This window comes from Ammospiza nelsoni, chromosome 3, assembly GCF_027579445.1.
Source record: "Ammospiza nelsoni isolate bAmmNel1 chromosome 3, bAmmNel1.pri, whole genome shotgun sequence".
Taxonomy (NCBI): domain Eukaryota; kingdom Metazoa; phylum Chordata; class Aves; order Passeriformes; family Passerellidae; genus Ammospiza; species Ammospiza nelsoni.
The window spans coordinates 56433069-56459493 of record NC_080635.1 but is presented as its reverse complement, the minus strand read 5'-3'; the positions used below and the strand labels follow the sequence as shown (position 1 = coordinate 56459493).

Below are 26425 nucleotides of genomic sequence, written 5' to 3'. Positions count from 1 at the left end.
AAAAAACCAAGACAGTAGGCTTACTAAAATGAGTCTTTTTGTGATGATTGTAAAGATCAAGCCACAGAACCATCTTTTTTAGCTTTGTTACCAAGAAACTAATGATGGTTTGGGTGGACTAACCTGTCTCATATGTATAGCTTCTTGAACTTCACCATCCAGTTCTGCCAGCTCAGCAAGAGTGTTTTCCAGGTCAGCAGGTATCAGCTCCTTTGCTTTCATGTAGCGCTCTTTCTCTTTATTGCTAAGGGCATTCATTATTCTGAGGCTTGACTGCACTTCTTCCTGATGTATCTGAACCTTTCGGATTTCTTCTTGGATGTTTTGCAGTTTGAGGTCCAAACTTAATGTTCCATTAAGTTCTGTTTTCACCCACCTCAACCACTCAAGTGAGCGGCAGATCTCTGTCTTGAAGTCAATGCTCTGCACAAGTCTGCTCTCACACTCCATCACTGTGTCAACAATGGCAGAATGCAAAGACTTCAGCTTCTCTTGCCAAGCCTTAACTTGGTGATTTGTAGTCTCATAAGCAGATGAGTCAACCTGAGGAGAAAGGGCTTCTAGATGTTCAGTTATTCGCTTCAGAAGACTTCCTGAGTCTTGCAAGCTGCCCACCAGAGAATGATATATTTTCAACTTTTCTTCTATTGGAAGAGTTTCTTCATTCACCTTAACCTGCTCCTTTTTCACTGTCTCTAGTTGTGCCTCAAACTGCATACACATCTTCTCATGCTCCTGGCATGCTTCTATTGTGTCATCCAACAGGTTGATTTTCTGTTCTATTTGCCTCTTCAACTTGTGATATAGCGTGGCAAGTTTTAACATCTCATCTGGCTGCCAGGGCTGGCCAGTGCTTCGAAAAGCCTCCTTCTTCTGGTTCAGTTCATCCACTGCTGCAGCAAGGCTTGTGGCTTCATCTAAGAGATCTCTGTAGGCTTGCTGGAGTGACACAGCTTCTTTGGCTGAAACAGCAGCTGGAGCTTTGTCCATGTTAATAAACTGGTCTTCCAGCTCGGTCAGAGCTCTACTTGTCAACTCAATCAAAGAGGCATACTCTTTTCTGGCATAAATTGCTTCCTGAACCTTATATAATTTTTCTTTTGCCAGAGCAGTGACAATATTGAATTGCTGAGGGAGACTGTTAAGTTTTTCATCTAGATAAGAATGATCCACTTCATTAAGTGATGGTAGGACTTCTTGGCCATCTCTTTGCAGTGCAAGTAGCAGATTTTCATATTCTGGAGATTGCTCAAGAATCTGTTGATATTTTGCCAGCTGGCTGTATAACTCAGTGTTAGAATTCATTACATTGACTTCTGGGAATGTGACAATATCAGCTTGTTTTAGCCAATGGCAAACTTTATCCAAATCTTCTTTAAAATATTTCCTGGAAACAATATTTTTCTCCAGTTCTAACAATCTCTGGTTACACTTTTGTAAAACAGTGTCATACACATTCTGTAGTTCTTGCAGTTTACCTAACACCTCACTCTTTTCTTGATTTGTTGCTTCTTTCATTAAATCCCTTCCTTGAGCCCACAACCCCGTGACCTCATTTTGATAGGCCTTCAGATTAGCCTGGGTATTCTTACAAGTCCTGATCTGTTTATTCACATCTTCTGGCAAAAGACAAATATGTTCGGGAAACATCACCTTTTTCTCATGCTGGTGAATTTGGTTTGTAGCCTCAAAGACTGCCATGAGAAACTGGGTCTTTTCAGACAGTGCTTTATTCAGGTGTTTTCTCCGCTGGCCAACCAGATCACTGAGACAAGCCACATGGTGCTGGGCATCAGACACTGTTTTCTGCAGTTCTTGCCTTTCATTGAGCCCTAGGTTGGTCATCACCCTGTCAGCATCCTTCACAAGCATCTTCAGAACAAGCTGTTTGGCTTCAAGCTCACTGCAAATGGTAAGATGATCCATGAGAAGACTCTGAGCCATATCTGGAGGAGGGCTCTGTTTAAGAGCCTCTGAGACACTAGGTTGCTGTTCCTCCGCCCATTCCATTAGTTCCTGAAATCTGGAATGCACCAAGCTGAGCTCTTCTAAGGTTGAAACAGAGACTTGAATTTTCCGTTTGACAAGGTCCTCCAGCTGAGTCCAGCGTTGTTCAAAATGACTGAATTGCTCCTTTACTAATTCTTTGTCATCAAGATTCAAGTGTTCTATCATCTTCTGCTTCTGATCTTTCAAATCTTCCAGAGCAAATCTCCTTTCCTGTAGTGCAATTGCCAGTTTCTGCAAAGCTTCAAGGTGCACATTTGTACTTTCAGCATCAGATCTGTTATCAAAAAGGACAGGACAAAAATGAGTTATTAGATGCTATTCAGCACAGGCTTTTAAAAGAGGTCAGGATTAATTATAAGCCCACTGCATACTGAAATCAATATGATATAAAGACCTACAGTTTTCAAATTCACTTGAAGGTAACAGCCTTGAACATTAATTTAAAAACTTCACAAATGTATTAGTTTCCCCTTCATCTGCTGAATGGTCATCAGGCTGACCATACACATTTACATGAATACAGACCATACTGATTATATTGCACATATGAAGAACAGCAAGTGTTGAGGTTGAAGTGAATCTTGTTCCATGGCAGTGAGAGCAGCAGCAATTCACTCACAATTTTACTCACAGCTGGTGTGCTTATCCTTTGCAAAGCAGCTGCAAATATTTAGGAGTAGTTACTAAGCTTTAATATAATAGTCTAATAGATATAACATAGTGAAATAGATATAATGCAGTGAAAATGAACCAGCGAATGAACCATGAATTCATGGACCACCACAAATGAAAGTGTTTAAATGAAATAGTCAACATTCTTGAAATATCAGAAAATGCTATACCCTGAGACAGGATCAATCAGTGCTTGCCTTAAAGACAAACACTAAAGATCTGACCTGTCAAACTCTCTTCATCTCAACAGAAAGGATTAATTGCCTGATAATTAATAAGGGAGGTGTGCTTTTAATTAAGTATGCAAAAGGGGATTTTTAGTGACTCCCACTTACAGACACTCTGTAAACAGATCTTTCAGCACATATGCACAGTTTGCTTTGTAGATGCAACTCCTTTTTTACCTAGCCAGGTTGTCCCACTCTTTTGTGAGCTTTTCCAGGAAAACTTCAACAACATTCATGCGATCATGGTAATCCCTTGTCCTCTGCAGATCCTCCTCCCTCTGCATGAGCAAATTATGTGCCTGAAGGCAGAGGTCCAGCCACTGGTTGCTCAGTTCTCCTATTTCCTTGTGTTCAGATGATTCCTGTCCTTGGGTTAGTTTGTTCATTTTCTCAGTCACAGAGGTGAGAGCTGACTGCTTAGACTGCAACTTCTGACTGAATTCCTGAAAAAGATACAAGTAAAACCCAATATAATAACATGCATTCAAAATTATAAAATGGAACTTAAATAGAAGCTGTGAAATAAATAAATTACATATGAACTAATTATCTGCTCAGGAAAATGCTCTGCAGATGTAAATTGGAAGCAGTGCTTTCACTCCTCTCCAAACCCTCCTCCCCATCTTCTCACGTGAAGACAAGTTGGTAATAGATGCTAAAGCAAGCCAGAGGAGTTTCTAAGTGCCAGTGATAAAAACAGAACTCATGATCAAGTCACATCCTGTTGTCCAGGCTTCTGGACTAGCACAGCCCCACCATACACTAAAACAGGCAAGGTAGTCTTGAATCTCACAAGAATAATTCATTTCACCAGCACTATTACTAGCTTTTTTTTTTCCTTTTTCATTAGAGACTAAAAATAGGAAGCAGAGTCCATGAGTCAGTGAGACTCCATATCTGTACTCTATTGTTCCTATTGCTGTAACAGCAACCATTACCACTGTCACTATTGAAACAAAACCATGGATTACCTAGGTATGATTAATAACTAGTAACTGAAGGAGTTCATCTGCATACATGTGCTACCAAATAAGAAGTCAGAGAGATCCCAAAAAGAAGAATACACAATATACTGACAACTAAAACTAACCAAATATTTTTCAGCCCTTACACACTAAGGTAAGTATCTTTTTCTACATTCTAGTTCCAGTAACTATAACTAAACAAGCACACCCATCTCCAGCTCTGCCTCATTCCTCTTCATGACAGCTTCAAATGGAGCTAGGCATCTTCCTTTACCAGGGGAAATGATTAGGAAGAAAACACCTTGTGCCACATCTAACAGTACAGTGGGTGTCTCCCTTTCATTATAATCCAAAGTTACTGACTGAAAGAGTGAAGAAATAGAGACTCCTTCTTCTTCTTCTTCTTGGATTCTCATGATAGCTGATATAACAGCTTTCAGTCCAGATTGTGCTGAGGCATCTTCAAAGGCTTTGACTTTGTTCCAAAGTGTCAGTAGAACAGAAACGGAGAGGGAATGCTGTTGGCTTTTCACCTAACTCTTGGCACATCAGAAAAGTAATGCAAGCAAGGTCTAGACCAAAAATGCAAAACCCACATATTTAATAATTTATTAAAGAAATTATCTTTTTGTGCATTTATTGGTATGTGCAGTAACTGATGTGTACAGAATGGTCATAAAATGTCTCTTTTGGAATGAATGAAAGAAGATATGAAGGTATTTGTCTCATTAATTAAATTGTGTTTCTGTCATACCTCTTCTTAGAGATCAGCAATACCAAATAGTTTCACTGACTAATTTTGAAATACTTCTAAACTATTTAGAAAAAGAATTTAGCAAGCACAACTTGTAAATCTTATCTTCAGGTCCACTGTGATCAGCATTTAGTCTACTCTAACAGCAAATGCAAATCAGATCAGGAGGCTGACAGTTGTCTATTATTAAAAAAATAAAGCCAGAAAAATACCAAAGTACAGTTTTCTGCTCTCCAAATCACCCTGCAGCATCAACAAGGAAACACTCTTTCCTCTATGTTCTCTGCTCTTGTTTAGAGCATATTAGTCACTGTATGCAGTACATGCATATAATATAAATCATAAAAAAATATCAGCCACAGGATGAACTTCTTCCTTACCTTCTATTCTTAACCCAAAGTCTCCTTACCTTAACCTGGAGTACCATATTCTGGGCAATATTTAGCTCCAACTCTGCCCGTCTCCTTTTTAAATTCTGTACGTGTTGATCCGCATCCTGGAAATATATCCAGAGCTCAGCCTTCAACTGTTTGATCTCTTCCCAACCTTGAGACAAATACTGTGAGTGCATTATCTGTTGCTCAATCTAGAAGAAAAGAAATGGAGCAGGAATGCTTTAATTCATCTATTTTTGGAGAATGGAGGATGAATATCATTCTTCCTCTGAGCACAATACTGTACAAAAGCAATTTCTGCACCAGATTCTGAAGGGGCTAACATTATCCAGAAAATGAGCCTTAACCTTCAAAAGTCACAAAAATTGTACCTATCAAAGGAAATATAGGTGGAAACAACAACAAAAAAGAAATTAACAATCATTCACCCTTGAGAGAAGCAAGTAAGTTTATGAATGTTTGTATTTCAATGTTCTTTGTCCTCTGTTAAAGCTTAAATTATTTGTATAATTTAGTCTACTGCATGCCAAGACTACTGCTAGAGTGCACCCTACATAAAAGTTTCAACTAAATAGTTCAATTTAATATGCTTAGCCCAGTTATTTTTCCTATATGCCTCTTCTGAAATGCCAATAAGAATGCTTACCAGACCTTAGCCATCAATCCTCTTACACCAATAGTGACACAGCTGCTTTTGCTCTAAATACAGCAGTCGGGTGCCTTTAAGATTTAGACACTCAACCAGCTTAGCATATCTAGGCACTATACCATCTGTGATTTCTTATCAATGTTTCACTGCTTTGTATGTCAAAGGAGTGTCTTATTCTGATGTTGGGGATGATTTTCAGCTATTCACTTCTTCTGCCATATTTTTAGAGGTCATTTGGATGTGTACAATTCCCTTCTGTGGTATGGAATGCTGTTACTGTATGTATTAGATTTTTACTCTTGTTAGAAGTAGTTTCAAAACTTTGGTTGTGTGTCTGTGTAAGAGAGATTAAATTTTTCATGTTTAAAACAAGAGGAATGCTCATAACACTTTTCCAATAACTTAAGTTTATAGTTCTATTTTAAACCTAAGCATTAAATGACTTTAAAACTTAAAATTGAGGAAAACTTCTATACATTAATATGCTGAAATAGATGTACTTTGATTCATTAACTAAACCATCGTATTTTCTATTGTTATGATGGTTATTATATTAGTAATCTATTAATATTGGCCAATATGAACATATGTCTATTGTTGAATAAATAATAACAATAAAATATGTCTCAGATGTAATAAAATACAGAGGATATTAGACTGAATTGTTTTTTGAAAACATAACTTGAATAAAGTTTTCTTCCACAGAATGTTATTTCTGTAGCTTTAGACCAACATCTTGTAACATTGTGTAGGTACCTTTATCAACCTTAGTTGTGTGTCTTTTTATTAGTACCAGGATGGTAATGTATGGATTTAATAATTTAAAAAAAAAAAAAAGAAGCAGAAAGAGAAAACTATTTAACTATATTTAAATAAATACTTGAGATGAAAGTAAGATGAAATTTCTTTAAACCATTGCCCAATATGACCTTTTTAAAAGGGAACAGATCAAGGCAGTTAAAGCTCTAAATAGGATTAGAAGTGGGTTGTTGTGGTTATCTTGTACCGTTTGTTTTGTTTGTTGAATATCTGCTGCTGTACTCTTCACTGTGGCATCTGACAGATCACACATGGAGCACAGGAGATCCAAATATGTATTAGCCTGCTCCTGCAGGGCCCGGAAATGTTTAACCTGAGGGAAGACAACTCAAAAATAAACTCGGAGACTGTGGAAATAATATCTTGTTTTATTGCAATCACACATTTTAGTATTTTTGCCCTGCCTTCTTACTTTTTCCATAAAATTAAATGTAGAAACACATTGTTTTTTTAGGTAATGTTGCTATGTTATAATTATGGAAAGCAATAATCCTTAAAAACTTTATTATTATCTAATTACCAAAGTACTTGGAGACATATGAATTAGCTAGCTTATTTCTTAGCAACACAACAGGTGATAGACTCTTCCAATGTGAATGGGAACCAGAGCTTTATGGGCTTATCAACAATGTCCTGTTCCTACAGCTATAAAATTTTCCAGTGTCTGACAGATGACGAGAAATTCAGCTTAGTGGCACTTAGGTGCTGGTCTCACTGTGTCACACACACCCTGCTTCCCCTCCCCTTGTAGGTCTGCCATCTCTAGTATTTCAAGGTCTCTATTAAGAGAGACGATGGATGAGACAGCTCTGAATTTCAGCATTTTTAGCACCATACCAGTTTAATATAAAACCAAGCTACAAATCCAATGTAAAACACATTGTCACTAAGAATAATCAAAAATCAATGAACAAATTCTTAATAGTCAACACGGGCTACAGGCAGTTCTATGCTCTTAGACTGAAAAATTTTTTTAATTGCCTGATAATTGACTCTGTGTCCATGGTAGTATGAAAAGGTCTCATGAGGAACACAGTAGATAGACGGGCAATTGGACAAGCAGAAAGACACAATCCCTCTGCTAAACACACCTATGGAGTATCTGATTTATCTAACTGGCCATCATTTTTCAGGTAACATGTTTCTAAGCATTAAGCAGAGCTAGTAAAAGCCCTCTTAGATTTTTCACCTACAGATATTTTGAATTCCAGATATTCCTTCTGGGGTTGGGAATGAAAATTGAGGCTACACAGCTTTCTGAGAAGGCTAGAAAATATCTTATTTCTAGACATTTAAATCTCTCATCTGAACTCGCCTTGTTAAGAATAACTGAGCTTTTTCAAGTGCTAAACTTTTACCTGTTTAACTGCATCTGCCAGGCTGAATGCTGTCCAAGTCGTTGGCTTTAGCTCTGACTGCACTGTAGACAGCCAAGTCTGGCACTGTTGAAGAGTATCCTGATGATTAACATGCTTCTGGAGCTCATGTTCCAAAGTCTGGTACACCTAAACAAAACATTTTGTAAGTTTATCACATATTCAAATATCACATTGTCTCTCTTTTCCTACCTTGAAAACTGATGATAAAATAGAATTATCAAGACGTTGATTATTTTAGCCCTTGTACACAAGAGCTGAAAGCTCCTTAAACTCTCACTGCACCCTGATAACATGTGAAGAAGATGCACAATATTTAATGCACAGATTCTGAAAAGAAAAAATAGAGATGCAAATGAAGAACATGCTCTCTTTTTCCTGTATCCAACATTTTTGTATTGATTTTGTATAAGATTATTTTTAGTTTGTTTTTGGGTTGTTTTGTTTAGGGTTTTTTTGGGTTTTGTTTGGGCATTTTTTTGACTGCTGACTTGATCTCCTAATTGGTTTAACAGAACTGACCCAGCTGTCCCTTCTTATTCTGGTTTTAATGAGAGAGACAGTATTTCCTACCACATACTTGATACCTGTTTATGTATGTATGCAAACTATCAACACTAAGACTGCAATTTGCTCCCTAGTTTTTGAAATAGAAAAAGGTCTATTTTTTTCTGCTGCAGCTGCTCAGAAGCTAGTGAACATGAAGGTAGTGAGCACGTAGCAAGAATTAGAACTGACTTTTGCTGGTTGCAAGACAACATTTGGATCACAAGGAATTCAGCTGTAGCACAGGTATGATGAAGTGCTCAGTAACCTGTAGGCTCAATCAAAATGGAAACAGTAGGAAGAGTTTTATACCATTAAAGAAATATCTCATAGAAATAAAAATACACTTTATTTTTAAATGGCATGAAAAAAATTATCTTTGAAACAAGACTTACTCTTTGGGCTGTGCTACATATGGCAGAATAGCTGTCCCTTGTCCCCTGAAGATGGCTTTGTATATTTTGCTTAAATTTTGCTTGAAGATGTTCTGAGCACTGGCTGATCAGGTAGTCACCTTTACTCTTAAGGTTGTTCAAACGATCTTCAAACCCTGCAATTTCTTCCATGATAGCCTAAGAAACAGATAAAATACTTTTGAAGAAATATGCTTGCTGCGGCACAGAACATTTTTTCTCCCTTCTTTAAACACTTTCATCTTCAGATTTGGAAAAAAAAATTCAGACAACATGTGTTGTCATAGTCAAGCTATTGGATACCATGTTTATTGTAAAGTCATTGTCAAAAGTCTTTACACAGATACCCCACAGAAACAGCAGTAGCACTGTCATAATATGTACACACTCTCTGCTCAGACCCCTAGACTATGCCTAATCTTCATTTGTTGCATGCTATTCAAGGCTTCTCCAGCTTCTCTTGTGTCTAGTAATGCAAACTAAATCTCATGCTGAATCATATCTCATTCCATAAGCTCTTTCACGGTTGACAGTTCTTTCCATTGACTTTGGCAGAGCCAATTTTTTATCTAAGGAGGTTACTTAAAGAATAGCACACCAATGACAAATAATTTAAAGACTTCAATATTTGCTGAATCCCAGTTTCAGGTAGTGGTAGGCTGGATTTTGTTCTCTTTTATCTTCTAGAAAGCATTGGCTATCAAGGTATTAAATGATTTTCACTAACAGCAACCATAGTACCACCTTGACTAAAAGCTACAACCTAATAGAACCTAAAATTAGAACAACCCAATAGAGGTGCCTCTAGTTTCTGTACTTTCTTCTCCATTGCTGTTTTATCAACCGAATACAATGTGGTGATCACATCTCTAAAGTTTTTGTTAGCAGATCCATATCAAGAAAATTTTCAATGTATTTTTTTTTCAACCTTAGAAATGCTAAAACAAATACTTCAGGAGTAAAATGACCAAAAAATACTTCAGGAGTAAAATGACCAAAATCCAGTTCCTGTGGTTCATTTTCTGGGAAGTCTCAGGGAAAATCTGACACAGAATTCAGATCAGAGTATGTCAAAGCTCTTTGTGTACGTGTAGTTTCATCCAAGAAAGGATGCTAACAACAAGCCAGATTTGTTAACTGCATTAATGACACTGAAGCTTATTTACACAGCAGCAAGAGAAATAAAATAGGGAAATGACAAACAGTAAGAGCACTGGAGCGAAGGCAGAGAAGAAAAATTCTATTTTACAAAGGAAGATCACCAATACCAAACCCACCTTTTGGTTAGCTAGTTGCTGAGTGATTATTTCAAGATTGTTGCTTTCCATGAGGTCAGGGCTGGCCAATCTGCTGGACATATGTAATAACCATTTTTCCCCTTCTTGCAAATCACTATTGTAATCCTCATGTTCTTTTACTCTCACCTCTAAGGTTTCAACACATGCCTGCAGGTCCACAATAACTGAAATTAATTTTTCAGGTACAAGAGTTTTTACAGGATTTGATTTTACAAGAGTTAAAAACCCCCAAACAAGCCAAAACCCACCAAGAACTTGAAAACATAGTAAGAATTACCATCTAAATTTATATTCCTGTGAGGAAAGTTCATTTGAATAGAGTGTAAAGGAAGAAATCAAAACACACTTTTATTCTATGAATACATTTCTGTGAATAATTACTTCTGTGCTACCAAGCAGTATTTTCATTCCAGATGAAATATCATACTTTGAAGACTGAAGCAAACACTTGAGAAATGAACACAATCAACTTGACACTGAATTCACTAACAGTTATTACACACTCTGAAAGATTGCACTTGACCTACCAAATGCTATGGCTGCTGCTTACAGCCTTTGCATGTACATACTGCCCATGCCTGTGGTAGGCAAATTAAGAATGTACGCACTGACTTAAAAAGAATTTATTCTTTTCAGGAAGCTTCTCTAAATTTCAGCCCCCAAAATTGATGCAAGGGGCATCACTTTTTTGCTACAGATCAGAGGTGTATCTTTAAACTAAAAAACAACCTTGAAAAAAATAAAATCATTTCCTATTGGTGTCTGGATTGGCAATTAAAGGTGCCTAGGTCAAACGTAAGTACTAACATGGTTTGCAGAGCTTATCCTTGTTAGGAGTATAACCTATTAAAAGCTTTAGGAATAATCATACTTTAGGATGTATTTAGAAGCATTAGACCTTCCAAAGTACTACATACATATGGACTAATGAATCAGTGTTAATTAATAATGTCCTTGCTGAATTAAATTATATCCATCTTGCAGTTTGTTTTCTCCACTGCCTTTTATTCAGCAACTAAACTAAACAGTGTGTGTGGAGATCAAGCAGAAACAAGAGACAGTATAATCTAAAGGGATCAATCCCTTTAAGAAATAATGTACTTAGAATTCTAAGAAATGCTTTTAAAACTAGTAACAATAACACAGACTAGTCACTGATACATACCTCCTTAGTGGTACAAAACACAAAGACTACACATGCCACACTCAATTCATTTCAGCTACCCTGGTTAGATTTATTTATGTAGTTTTTTTCATATTCAAAATTTGCCTGTCACTTCTGTCCCTCCTCCAAAAGAAAATTAAAAAAAAACAACAAAGCACCAAGAGTAATTAAGAGTCGCTGGTTCTTTGTACAGACATGACAACATGAAATAAACAGCTAATTTCTTAAAGAGGGTAAAAATACAGCAAATTGGAATAATCCCGAAGTTTCTTCCTTTTTACCTTAGTTTTGCTGCAGAGTTCCTGGTAACTGCTCTGAAGGTCTTGAATGTTGTTCTTTAGAGCCACATCATTCACCAGATCACAAAGTGCCTCTCCCTTTTCAATCACTGACTTTATTGAGGGTTCATGAGACAGAACAGTCTGTTGTATGGACTACAATGCAAGCAAGAATTAAAACATACCTACTGATCACTGGAGATGTATTTCACTAACTTCCCTTTGATCTGATGCACAGCCTTCTACCATGGTTTATACCATCCTTTCCAGACAGGCAAAACTTTGTTTAACAATGCAGGATTCTGTTTCTCAGCCCTGCCCTGAGACAACAACTGTGCACACATGTAAAAACAACTGAGTGGCTAGTAGCATGGCTGACAGTCTGGAGCTGGAGAAGCAAAGGAGTCTATCTGCATGACGTGGCTAGTTCTAGGGATAAAATTCGTTCAGAGGAAGAAACTATGAAAATAGGTGGGAAAGTATCACCAAAGCAATCCCCTTAATGAGATGGTAAGGGGAACTGAGCAGCTTTAGCAAGAAAGCCTTGAAGCAATGTAGGTACTGCTCAGCAATTACCAAAACTTTGTTGGTTTGTTGGCAACATCTTTTCAGCCACAAATGTAAAGCACAGCACTACATGGGCTGCTGTGAGTAGAGTTAACTCCACCTCAGCTGGGAGCAGTACCATTTCATGAAACATCTGTAATCCTAGAGTATTTTACGAAAACATCATTAGAAGAAGAAATGGGGTTTGTAAACGCATCTTCTACTCATTTTTGTGACTGGAGAATAACCAGTCATAACGTAACACTTCATTAAAATCCTGATAAAAACTTGGGAGGTTATAGCAGCTGTCTGGGATATCAGTTGAGCTGGGACATCCAGCTTTAACCAGAAAGCTGATAGAGTCAATGTAAAGAGTGACAATGTCTGAAGTTAAGAAAGACCAACTGATTTCTATATTCACTTCAACTGTAATCACCTCTGTTGAGATCAATGCAATTACTCATATGTGTACTCATACAAGAATTTGCTCCATTACAGGAAACTTCCAGCTATGGAAGCCTTTTTAGGACGGTCACATTTCAAATCAAGGGGCTCAGTCTGGTTTGTAGAAGCAGGTATCATGCATGTTTTCACTGATGCTGATTGGGACATTCAGAGCAGAAACATCTCATGTACCTATTGAAGAAACTTGGATACCTGATCAGAGGATTTACTGAGAATCACCAGATTAAAATAAACTCAGCAGTATTTTGAGGTAATCCCTTTTTACCTTGTATTTGGACAATTGTGCCTTCTTCTCATAGAGTTCACTCTTAGGCTCCACAGGAGCATGTAAGATGGCTTGGTACTCCATGACCCACTGAGTTTGGGCCTTATACTTGTCTGAGAACTCCTTTACCAGCTGAAAACACTTCTCTGAAGTCATGTGCTCTTTTCTGATGGAGCCAGCCAGCTCTTCAAGCTGTTCCACGTGATCTCCAATTTCTTTTCTGAACTGGTCAACTTCATTTTCTTCCATGAATTTTATAGCTCGCTCCCCCTTCTCACGGGCTGATTTCAGTAAACTGTGGCCTATGTCCATATCACTCAATAGCACCTGTGAAGGAAACCTTGGTTAACAGAAAATGTATGAAAACTTGCCTTTTTAAAACTTTGCTACAGACACAGAAATAATTGCTAGGGAAAATTAGTGGACTTTTCAGTACACAATTGCCTGGAGTTAAGATGTGTCAAGCTAGAAGGAAGCAAATGAAGCAAATACCTCTGCCCTGCACTGGGCTTGTGAACTTAACAGAGCTAAGGGCTCCCAGGAGAGGATCTCTGCTCCAAATTCTGGAACAGATGAAAGCTTTCCCTTAGCATATTACATTTAAGCTGCTTAAGCTGCAGGACATATGAAAAACTCATCTACAACTTTCAGGATGAAATATGAGTGCTTCAATGAAGAGAAATAGGAAGCACTTCTTGCCACAGGACATAGAAAATACACAGTGCACAAAGAAAGCATACTTGCAGGGAATTGGGGATATAGGAATTTATTTTAAGTTTTAACCTAACATAAAAGATACAAGCATGCCTTATGGAAGGATAGGACTAGTATTTAGGACTATATTATTTAGGATTATTTGCTATATTATTTAGGACTACTTGTAACTTTAATAGCCAAACTATGATCTAATGAGATGTGATAACAGAAAGTTTTGTACTGTGTAGTCTTATCTCCTCTGGGAAGGTAAAGCCAGAATTTTGACCAGCTGTTAAGATGTATGTTAAAATACAGCCTCCTGTTTGTGAACAGAAACAAAAATTGCATTTAAGAAAGCTGTACCTCTAGTTTCTGCACTTTTTTCTCCATTGCTGTTTTATCAACCACGTCAAATTTGGTGATCACATTTTTGAAGTTCTTGTTAGTAGCTCCATACCAATTTGTGTAAGCACTAAAAGACAATTCTGACTCCTCCATACAGCGTATTTCTTCTTCCAGAAACTTTACTTGCTCCTTCAAACAAATACAGAGGGTAAGGGGTAGAAACAAGGACCACTCAGATGTTTACCATTGGTATTGCTTTAAGATCACAATAAATTGCTATTTATTAATAAAATCTATTATACAAAGATAAAACATATAGGCTTTGAGTTATTTCATAAATACTGAATTTAAATAATTCTTACAGGGCTCTTGTCAGGGTGCACATATGTCAATCACCAATGTTAAAACTGAACTAATACTAAACACTGAAAATGTACTCACATTTTGAACTTTGAATTGTCACTTTTCATTACAGTACTATGAGGCAATTACTACTTAAACTAACCTGAAGACTTCACCTTACCAAATCAAAATTCCACATACTAATGCGTATCAGTGGCAGTCTGAAAACATTTCTTTGCAGGTCAATCAGCATTCAAGCATACTTTATTCTGAATTTCTCCTCTGAAACTATCAAAAAAGATAGTGACAGGGCAGTCTGCTTCATTATCCTGATTATGTTTCTGTAATACATTTAATCCAATGAAATCTATGTGTATATGTATCTGAATATATATGTGAATGTTGTGCTAATGAGTCTACAGTAATGAACAGACTCTGATAAAGTCTAATTACAAAAGCTTGTATTTGCTTCTTAACTGGCAACTTATGATGTTACAACTTATGATGTTACTTACCAAGACATGAAGAAGAAGAGTTTGGTAGCGAGATGTAAGCTGTGTAGCCTGACTTCCCATTCTACTTGCAGTGAGATTTTCCTCTAGTATTTGCTGAGCCAATATCCCAACCTCCTCTACATCATCTTTGTAGATTGTAATGTCTTCATGCCACTTCTATGAGAAAGAAATTATCAAACTTGTATGACTGATTCAAACATCTCAAACGATCAGGAATTTAATTGTACCCAAGTCAGGAAATCATTGAAAAGAAAAATAATACATGGCTGTAAATATTCATTTACAACTGGAAAACAAACCAGAATCTGATGAAAGTTATTGTAACAAATATGCTGGAAAGATTTGCATCCCATATGGACTGCATTTCATTACTACTGATACAATACTTGCAATTTTTTCTCCCTTGAAAAATAATAGTAGAAATACAATCTGGACTTTCTATAGATTTCACCTGAAGTTTTGAAGATGACTGTAAAGTGTAACCTGGCTTCCTGTGTTTATTCAGAACCATGTCTTCTCTACTCAAGGAGAATTATTACATCAACACAGTGGGGATTTCATAACACAGCTGGTCACATTTTACTCTTGTTATTATATTCATTCTTTTCCATTCCACTGCCTATCTTTGTACTCAGTTACATCGTCATACACTACAGAGAATTTGAATTACAGATGTCCCTGCAAGATTTCAACATTGTTATAGCCATACCTCCAGCAGTAAAATGGGAAGAACCTGTATCTAGAAGGCAGAAAGCTCTCTTGGAAACATAATTTTAGTTAACAACTCAGAATAAATTGAAAAGCTTTCTCTCATTTTCACAGTGCCATCAAGAATTGACATGGAAACCACACACATTATTTTGTTTAAGGAATGCCTTAACTATATTCTTTACCTTCATTTGTTGAAGCTGCATTTCTTTTGTTGCTCTACCAGACCTCCTCCCCGTCCTGATGGCAACTTTCTCCTCCAGGTTTGTTAACCAGTCATTAACCTTCTGAAATTTTTTCTCCATTAACCTCAGTTTGCTCACAGTGGCATTTAATTGGCTTCTTGCTTCAGAAAGCCTGTGCTGATAAACTTGCCAGTCCTGCCGTAAGGATTCCAGGGCTCTGTCTTCTATCTGGGGAATTCCCCAGGGAATCACCTCCTCTCTGGCATGGACAGCAGCATTCAATAATGCTTGTCCCTCTGCACAGTGAACCTGCAGCTCCTGTAAAGGCAGAGTTAGTTACATACCCTATATTGACAGCTTTCATTCACGCATGGCAAAAACCCCCTTGGCTCCTCTGAAGACAGCTGGGCATTCTCTTTAGTTATCTATGGTTAAACATATATTAGAGAGTCTTTCCTCTAATAACACAGCATGCTCACTTACAAAGCACACCAAGTATCATTATTACTGACAACTGAACTGCAGAAAACTATTGACAAATCATGCACTAAATTCTTTCCTCTCCTGCCAAGTTCATCAGTTCTGAAACACTGGCTGTATGAGACAGCATGGGATGGATGGAATCCATTCACCACAGCATAAATTCAAAACTTTCCAGATGTGTAAAGCAGACTGTAAGACTGGTTCTAAAGTTGAATCTCTTTAAAAACTGAGGCCTCAATCTTCCAAAATATACCAACAATTTATTGTTACATATGTTTGAGACAACACTCCAGACTAATTTTTGATACCCTGTCCTAGATATATATGGCATTTTTCATGCTTATTAGCAATTAATCAGAAAGTACAAAGTGATTAAATCTGATTAGTAAACATAACAAGGAAATTACCTTTACAAAACACAGCTGTGTTTCATCTCAGATTTCACTTGAGATTTATATCCATATTTTCAAAATGGGTTTTGTAGATTAACTATAATGAGCAGAAGTATATGCAGAGTCCCTAATCATACAAAGACCCTCTCAGTATCGCAAATAAGGTAATAAACATTTCATATCTCAAGTACAGACTTTGCACTCCTTCAACAATGGGTATTAAAGCATTTTAAGTCAGCTTAAGATAATAACTGGGGAATTACTGAAGCACTATGTGTTCACTGTTCACTTTCACTGAAGTGAGTCAGTGGAAGTCTTCCCACCTCACTATGGGAGCCAGCCTGAGTGAGTGGAACTGCCTGAAAGTAGGTGCACCTGCACCGCGAGCAATAAAAGATGGAACACCAATGAAAACACTCTTCATATTTTACGAAACACATAGGGAAAATAAGAGATAGACCAACAACTAACAAAAATTCAATACTTTCAGGAAAGGATTAGTATGCCTGGAGATTTCATTCAAGGCCTAACATTTTTTCCAGAAATAAGCAAGAGTATTTCCACTACCTTTATTGGCACTACTGTGGAGCAACAAAGGGTTCATATATATTGCAATTTCAAGTTGGTCTCAAGACAATTTTTGTCTGGCAATAAATATTAGTCTGTTACTATACCATCACAGGATTGATTTTGTTTTACATTTAATTTTATTTTTAAAAATTTTTATTTTCCTGTGGGTGTCACACATCACATACCTGTAAATCTCGTAGCGTTGCCTCCTGTTCCTGGGCATCACCATCAAGATGTGATAAACAGTCAAGTTTTTCCTGCTCCTTCTCCAGCCATACTTCAAAGGCCTTCACATTTCTTTGGTACTCTTGGTGTAAAGTAAGCAGTCCTTCAGCTTTTGTTACAGCCTCCTGTATGTGAAAATATTTGCAAATTTGTATACATATCTTAGTGTATTGTCAAACCAAGAGAACATAAACCCCAGCCATCCATCAAGGGAAAAGGTTTGAATCTGATGCTGAACTTCCAAAGAATTCAAGACTACTTGAATTCTGAAGATTACTCAATTGATTATAGGGAAAGAGGGAGACACATAGGGGTAAAAATACTTATTCCAGAAGATAAGTTTGTAACTTCTGAGATTTAGAGTTTTGATTTGGGATTACGTTTAAATAACCCCTTAGTGGTTAATAACAAAAAACTTCTTTGATTCTTTCTGCAATTTAAATCAACTTTGCTGAAGTGATTAATAAGCATATGGCTTTAGAAATTGCATTCTTTTCTTTTGCATGACTTTTTTTTTTTGCAAATGGAACTGGAATCTTCTGTTAGGAATATCCACTATCTTAGATTTGAAGATATCAGCAGTCCCTACACACAGTAAGAAACAGACTACAACTCTTCTGTGTATGTGGGTGAGTTACAAAAGTTACAAAAATTTTAGCACTAAAATATTACCATATCTGGAGTACAGAGGGAAAGGTGTCATATATTGGCACAAGATTACCCTTACTAAGTGCAAGAAAAATATACTACATGTAATTCCCATCCTCTAAAAAATTATGAGAATGTGGAACCAAGTTCTGATGAATTTACTGTCTGCTTTACCTCTTATTTCTAACAGGTCTGTCTAGTGGGAGAAAGGAGGAGAACAGGAGTCCTATCACATCTTTTAAAAGGCTTCTCCATGCCCAGAAGTGGGAATGGGAGGAGACCAGTTTTCTTGCCTCTCAACAGGGGCTTAGGAAATTACAGCTCTTGGTCTGCTCAGATGTGGGCCATAAATCTTTGGGGAATCTTATCATGTTTCCAGCCTGGCCAGAGGATCAGTAAAATATTTGAACATTCTTAATTTTCCAGCTATTTGCTTTGAATTTTTAATTTCTTTCTCAGGGCTGACTGCACTATTAATACTTAACACTACCACCACAGCTGAGAACAGAGAAGCCCAGTCATCTGGAGAAAGAAGCAATGCTTCTTGCTACATGAGGTAATATGTAACAGAACTCTTGCCTCTGTGAGCCACCATCCATTTCTTCTCATTCCCATGCTGTTACTCTAACTGAGCAAATACAGGTAGCTTGTATAGCTTTGTGCAGGAGAAAAAGGTAATGACTAGGGCATCTCCATGGAATAGTATATTTACCAGCACTTCCCAGGACTTATCTATCTCTCTGGAAAATCTGAGCAATTTTATTTACTCAAGCTCAAAAGAATAATGTCAAGCATGGCGTTTTTGCAGTTGTGCAAGAGAGGTCCACACAACACTGAATCACTTATGTGTTTGAAAAACTGAATTTTGGCTGAATTTTGAATTTTGTCATTCTTCATGACAAAGGCATCACTGAGACAACAAAATTCAATTTTACTACATTGCTATCCTGAAGCAAAGCCAGCTGTCTGAGCATGTGTTAGTCATTATTTAATTATCACAGAAGAACTTGGGTTAACTGGAGGTAATTGCCTACATTTATCTCTATCACCAGGTCTTTTATTATTTCTTTTTTACCTTATATCTTACCCTAAACCCCATCCTGATCTTAATCTATGTCCTAATTTTTTCCAGATATACAAAATCAATATTTATCAGGAAATGTAGTACCTATTACACTTGTGTCAGTTTACTTGCTAATAAGGTTCATGCTCATTCATAAAATCTCTGTAGCTGCCAAACATTTGTTAATCATACAACTGACTGATAAAATTTATTGCAACCATACACTTATGCAAATCACAAGTCTGAAGATTTTTTCAACATTTCAGTCACACTGGGTAAAATTATATCTGTGCTGAAGTCGATGAACCTTTTGACATGGAGTTCCTCAGACTATTCTGATTTTTAAAACCCTTCTGAAAGATCTGAAGCTCAGTACAGGAAGACAGACTTATTAATCACCCTAGTAGGTTTCTGCTACAGTAAGTTACAGCTGTCCCCAAACTCTTAATCCTCATTTAATTGTAAAATAAATGATCAATGAAAATATCTTTTCCTTGTTGCCAGCTAAACAAGTAGTGCTATGAAGAAAAACAGTACCTTTGTTCTTTCTTTGAGGAACTTATACCTCTCCTGAAGGTCTTGCAGCTCAAGCTGAGCAATGTAGTGCTCAGCCATGCCCTTTCCCTTCACTTCAATAGTCTCCAACAGACTGTTATGACTCAACACCTCTTCACTGAGTAGCTGCAAAACAGAAAGAGAAAAACACATAGAGGGTACCATTAAAACAAGACCACAGATTAATCTTGCAGTTAGACAGTTTGGTTTATTGCTTCTAAGCTGTTATGCACTTGTTGATGGTTTGTTGTAAATCAAACACACCTTTGCTTTGCTGAGGGCAGCTGTTTTTTCCCTCAGTTCAGCATATTGCCTTTCAGAAGCATTCATACTTGTTTCTACTTTGTCCATCCATCTGGAAAACTGATTAACATCTTCCTGGTAACTCGTCCATTTGGAGAGAGCTCCTTCAAGTTGACTGTAATTTAAAAATACATATTTTTTGTGCTATTTGAGCAGTGAAATATAGTCATATACAGATATTCTAGGATATTTTTATGAGAGAGATACATCACAAGATAAGCAATCTATTAAAATCCTACAGGTTTTAACTAGCAGTACTGTTTGACTAACAAAGATAAATTAAATTTTCCAAACATGAAATATTAAGTAGATCTTTAATTTATGTAGTTGACACATTCTAGGTTTAGTAAATGAATTGCAACTGAAAGCATAAGACCCAGAATCAGAAATTTCCTGCCCCTTTACCTACATTCAAAAGTTACTGCATTCTAATGTTTAATTAACCTTGTTTCTTTAACTTGAAACATCTGCAACTATTGATGCTCCACCAGAGAAATCTCCATTTATTCCTTTCTATTTCTTTATTCTATCACTAGGAGCAGCACTGTTGGACACTGTAATTTAAAATATGTTCTTTGGAATGGTAGCAAGGAAAAGCAAGCAGGATCTTGATAGAGCAACCATTAATGCCCATGAAAAAAATCTCATTTCTGAGAAGCTTTCAAATCATCAAGTGCAATACAAAGTAAAATATTCAAGATGATGAACATGGAATCCAATTTTAGGAGTACACTGACAATAAGTGTTAATAAAGCTTAGATCTCTCAGAGTTTCCTCCCCTTCTTCTACTTCAAATGAATCTATCACAACTTCTAAGATTGTTTGGCATGTGTAATCATTTTACATGAATTTGACTCCTGAAGTAATAAAATTACTTTTCAAAAGCTTTGACAGTTCTTTGTTACTAAGCATCATTCTTGACCTCACTCCCTTTTTACCTCTTACACTGGATACAAGAAGACAGAAGAGAAGCCCAGCTGTCTTTCAGATTTTGCAATTGGCCTTCAATCACTGGTACTCCCTCCAGAGAAGTATTTTGCAGAACAGATTCTCCTCTTGTCAGAACAATTTTCATTTGGACTTCTTTTTCTTGTTTCACTGCTAGCAGGCCCTAAGAAGTGAGTGGATATACTTTATTTTTATCATTACCTGGACATGAATATTCTAACTAGCTTCAATGGAACGTAACCTGATCATATTTAGCAGTTTGCAGTGAATTGGAAGATGGACAGTGGGGTTCACAGCTGGACTTCACAAAAGGAAGTGACTTTCAATGGGTAGGTTCAGGCTATTAAAAAAAAACCTTAGTTAACAGGAAAATTTTCGTGGAATCTGTGCAAGTACATAGAGTATATCAGAAAAGGTACTGTTCAGTGAAAAGGCTGACATTCCAAAGAAAACATCACTTAAAAGGAAAACAGGAGGATTCATTCATACAGACAACAAGATGTAATGACAAAGCTCTTCTACAGAGCTGAAATACAGTTCTACCACTCCAGGATATATTTGCAACATGACAGTATCAACAAATAAAATCTGTCATCAGTGTCAGCCTGGGGACTTCAGCTCCTGGAGTTGTGCAGTTGCAAACTCACAGTTTTTAACACTATGTAGTTATGAAAAGCCTTAAAGCATGAACCCAAAAGATTCAATAAACAAAAGCCAAAACATAATTTTCATATTATGCTACAGTCTTTTGCTTTTTGACCTAGCCTTATAATTTTGAAGATCTTTGGCTCAGAATCCAAGACATCAATAAAATGAAAATATTGTCTTCTAAATAATGCCCTAAATAGCATCTGTTGTCAGCAGATGCTATTTTCTTAACTGTCATCACCATTTTAAAAGCAAATAATTATAGGAAAAGATTTGCTGAATCAACTGTATCACCTGTAAGATCTAAGTATATTGAAATATACTAAACTAACAGAAGTGACTACCCTACTTCTTCCATTTAAACTTCATCAGCCACACAACATCTTTTGAGTACTTCAAGAATTTTCATATATGCAGTTGTCCATGTCATTAAGGTCCTTATCTACTTCTTAGAGAAGAGCTCTTTCTGCTACAAAAGGAGTTACTTTTGAATAAACTGAAAATCAGCATCTGAACAACAGTTATTAGACTAATATGCAACAACTAACTATCCTATATTTGTATTCTTCATATAGATCTAAAAGAGAGCAGGTTTTGAACTCCTGTTTCCATACCTCTAGTTTTAGCATCCGGCTATCCAGAACACTCTTGTCTGCAGTAGGATGGGAGTAGGAATCCAGCATGTGAACTGCATCAGCAACCCAGTCCTGGAGGTCCTTGACACTCTGTGAGAACTGCTGGTGCTCTGCCACAATCCTGTCCATTCTGGAAACTTTCTCCTGCAATTCATACAGCAATTAGCACCAACAGCTATTTAAAGGATTCCCTATTCCCCATACCAACTCATGGACTTTAGAATGAGTCTCATCAATCATACAGAGAAGTTTGCTTCATACACTGATAATTACAAGTACACTTAAGCATGGAATGGATTCTGCATTCACACACAAATGAATTGTCCAAACATAAAATACAAATTAAAATCTCAGAAATGTACTTTTTTATTTTCTAAATCTAAAGCTGCAGTTTTCTGGTTTCACTTTTTCTTAAACATATGGTAAATCACATCTAAGCTCCATGTCAGTGTTGCAATGGAAGCTAACTTGTGCAATCGGCCAGTGTAAAAACAGATTTATGCCTGAGAAGCTACACCACAGCAGCAAAATTGCTTTGTTGATATTTGGTAAAGACCTGTTTCCTCAATGACTCTCACTGGTAAAACAATTCTTCTGAAAAACCACTGACACTCATACAAATCAAAAACAAATGCTGTAGTTACATTGCTAAAAGGCTTGAGGTGAACAAGAATACAAGGCAGAGTGTGTTTTTTCCACTGAGACAGAAAACAAATATCAAGTCAATATAACAAGCTTTGGAAATTACTGAGAGGGACCTTCCTCAAGATCCATGGCTATCCAAAAGGGTTCAGGGTTTCTCTAACATGCAGGACCATATGTATCCTGCACCTTAGATGACACCTGCTCATCCTGATCTCTCCTACAAGTTCTGCTTGCATAAGCCTATGTTAGTAACTCATTCGTTTTTCACTTTCTCATTTTGTAGACATGAAAATTTGTTATGGCTGTGCATACAATAATTTTCAGTAAGTCAAATATATGCTTTATAAGTGTTTCTTCTACAGAAAAAGTAGGAATTGCCAAAGTAGCAATCCCTTAAACATATATACTTTCTGAATTGAATTGTTGTTCCAAAACATATTTCCTATATCCTTAATCATTCTAGTTACTGTAGCAACTGTAAGCCTGTATCAAGCCTTCTTCATGACATGAACTTTGAGAAAAATAACAATATTAATATGGAGGTTTTCTTATCTGTCTCCACTAGAGAGATGGTGGAACTATTAAGAGGTGAAGTGTGGGAAGCTCAAAAAAAGAGAGTGATGTTAAACTCTCAGTTCTTGGTCTGATGGTTTAAAATTTGGCCTATGCCTCCTCTTGAACATTTAAAAGCAGCTTAAGAGGCAAATTTTTTTTAGAAGACCAACCTATTACTTTTAGGTGAAAATAGTTACAATGCCAATAATCATCATTACAGGATAAGATAAAATAACAACTTGTCTGCATCTTGTATTTTCTAGAAAAAACTCCATCTCTGCTAATTTTTGAAACATGCCTCTTTCAGATGCAACTTATTACAAAACTGTCTTCATGCTTGAAAGAATCAAAATAAAGTCTGATTATTGTATAATCGGGTGGGATTTACTTCTTAATCAGTACACTTTTAAAAATTAATAACAAAAATTCACAGTTACACTTTGTTGACAGTCCTTACTTTCCACTCTTATAAGTCAATGTGAAAGACAGAATAGCTCAGACACATCACAGAGCAGGCAAGCAAGACAACTGCAGTGTTTCACATTTCAGTCTTTATTTTTCCCCACATACATCACAGGAGTTGCTTAGGAGCACATGCATTGGATGCATTACCTTTGTCAGATTGCTTAGAGTAAGATACTGAGAAGACAACTGAGACACTCTGCGCATAAAGCTTTTGCTGACAGCTTGTTCTTCCCACAGCTGCTGAGCTTTCTCTTTTAGCCTGTTGAGCTGATGCTCGTGGCAGCTTATTTCCTCAAGGACAGACTGTAAAGCACAAGCACAGTAATAATAAGAGTGGGTGCAAGAAAGCAGGAGATGAAGAAGCATGAAGGTGCCATGAAAAATAGAAGTGACATATGGCAAGCTTGCTGAGACAGGCACACCATACGGTTACAGCAATGGAGCAGCATGTCATAAGAAATGTGGGGATGCAAAACTTGATGGAACAGGATCATCAACAGTAAACCTCAAAAAAAGTTCCCATCTTATTTAGAGGTCAGGATGCTAGAATGATTAAGCTTTTGTAAGTAACCAATGAGGCCAGGAGAATGGAACAGGAAGGTCTGGCTGTCTTAAGAGCTCTTATAAGTCACCTGCAGCTTTTGCTGTTCTCTCCTCTTGGAAGGAAGGTCATGGAGCCGACTGCTACTTCCTTGTACTATCTTCTCAGTTGTGGTCAGCCACTCCTGCAGAGGCTCAGCAGTTGCTTCAAAGTCCTTCATCTGGATCTTTAAGCTCTAGGAAGGCATGCAAATTTCTATGAATAGTCCCAGTGCACTAGACATAACTAATTCATAACACACAGATCAAGAACACAAAAAGGATATATAACTGCAGGCAAATTATACAAAACTCTTCAAATAAATTACATGAGCTCTGCCTGTTCTAAGCCCACAGACACTGAAATAAAAGTTTGATAGGGCACACTTTTAAAAAGCGAAATAGAAGCAATAATGTACTACACAGCTGAGGGAAGGCTGAAGCAAATTTCTTTTGATTGTAAAGCTTTACAGATTTTATGAGACTTGACTTAATCTAATTCCAGTTCGCATAACTAAGGTAGTGTGAATAAAGGCTAATTTGGGATGTGAGTTATCTAATATGTGACTTCAGTCATTAACATTAAGCCCTCCTTAAGTGGGCTGCTAATGTTTCTAGGTAATGTCTAAATTCAACCCAGTCCTGGGGAATGCTTCTGGTTGTATTCTTTTTATAGAGTAAAATTTTGATCATAAAAAGTGCATTAAATGCATACAACAGCATTCCTTCAGGCCTGCATACTTTTCTTGCAGGCTTATTCTGCATTATTTAATAAAAGAGCACCTAAAATAATTCATGGGGAATAAAAACCTGAACAGCACAGCTCCTGTGCCTTATTTATTTTAATGTATTTTTCCCCCAGACATATTTAATTTTCTTTTCAGCTACACCCGTATCACTTAAACATCTGAATAAAAAACTAAGCCTGTGAGACTGAAAAATGCTTGACTCAAAAAGACTGAGAACATCCTCTTTCCATGGCAACCTTAAGATGAAGAAAGGTAAGTCCTTGCTATCTGAGAATTTTCTTTGAAATGCTTTCCTACATAATGCATTAAGTGTATTTAAACTTTTTATCGCCTGTCTAGGCAGCATTGGTTTGAAACAAAAATGCTGAGGAACTTTAATTATCCTATTCTATGCAGGGAATTTCAGATGAGACATTTTGACCTTAAAACCTATGACCTTAAAAAGTTTATGATTTTAAGATATTCACCACCTACTGGTTGAACTGTGAGTTCTGAACAGAGAAAGGCACTTGCAGTTACCTAAAAAGTTGCTCAATTAAATAAGTAAATTTCACGTATTTGCAGTAAGAGAAACAAAATTTGCATACTCTACTGGGACTATTCAATAAGCAGCTGTTTCAGAAACCTGTACTAAAACCATTTTTCAGAAGGAAAATATGTTTTAGAAACCCAGTACATTTGATGAGACTACTGAATTTCAGGAACTGCTGTCTTTGATTCTGAACAACACCCTTCTGCATAAAACACCAAATTAAAGTGAATCAGGTCATAAAGATAGCAGAAGTAAACAAAAGCAAAATGCAAGCAGAAGAGTAAGACTTCTTGAAAGCATCTATTTCTTAATTCTGTTACATAGTAAACACTCACAGATATACACATCTAAACTGTGCTGTTTCAAATAGAAGCAAAGAGGAAATTTAGATCCAGTCTTTCCTCACTGTGACTGGTTCCATACCTCCAATGCAGATTTCTTCTGGTGGAGTGTGGTGATAAAATTTTTCCAATCTTCTTTAGCAGCAGCAGATTTGTCCAGGATAACTTTAGCCTTTTCCTTTGGTAAAACAGAGCACAGTAGCTCTCCTTTGGATGCCAGCAGGTTTAGCTTTTGTTGCCCATTCTCACTTTCTGATAAGAATTCCTAAAAATAGTAACGAAAAAAGTTAACTGGTGAACTTTGGGTCCCAATAAAGTCAAGCTGCTAGAAAATTGATCAGTGATGAGAGTTTACTCTTTCTGCTTGCTAATGTCCTGATGTATTTTCAGTAAATTCATTTCAATACTGTTTGTATTGACGGGAGTTAGAGATAACAGCTACTTGATCCAGAAAT

General features: G+C 36.8%; 1 protein-coding gene across 1 annotated transcript in view; it reads right to left on the bottom strand.

Moving 5' to 3' along the window:
• SYNE1 (spectrin repeat containing nuclear envelope protein 1) overlaps positions 1–26425 on the bottom strand; it is a 281934-nt gene that overhangs the window by 115955 nt on the left and 139554 nt on the right. Inside the window, exons 57-76 of the mRNA XM_059468351.1 lie at positions 26053–26235; positions 24402–24545; positions 23917–24072; positions 22084–22248; positions 20812–20984; positions 19835–19988; positions 19553–19696; positions 17265–17429; positions 15635–15952; positions 14742–14897; positions 13903–14073; positions 12844–13170; positions 11571–11723; positions 10104–10271; positions 8809–8985; positions 7850–7996; positions 6679–6804; positions 5038–5214; positions 3087–3352; positions 124–2284 (exon numbers count right to left, since the gene is read on the bottom strand). Coding sequence (XP_059324334.1) covers positions 124–2284; positions 3087–3352; positions 5038–5214; positions 6679–6804; positions 7850–7996; positions 8809–8985; positions 10104–10271; positions 11571–11723; positions 12844–13170; positions 13903–14073; positions 14742–14897; positions 15635–15952; positions 17265–17429; positions 19553–19696; positions 19835–19988; positions 20812–20984; positions 22084–22248; positions 23917–24072; positions 24402–24545; positions 26053–26235 — 5631 coding nt within the window. The remainder of the gene's footprint in view (positions 1–123; positions 2285–3086; positions 3353–5037; positions 5215–6678; positions 6805–7849; positions 7997–8808; positions 8986–10103; positions 10272–11570; positions 11724–12843; positions 13171–13902; positions 14074–14741; positions 14898–15634; positions 15953–17264; positions 17430–19552; positions 19697–19834; positions 19989–20811; positions 20985–22083; positions 22249–23916; positions 24073–24401; positions 24546–26052; positions 26236–26425) is intronic.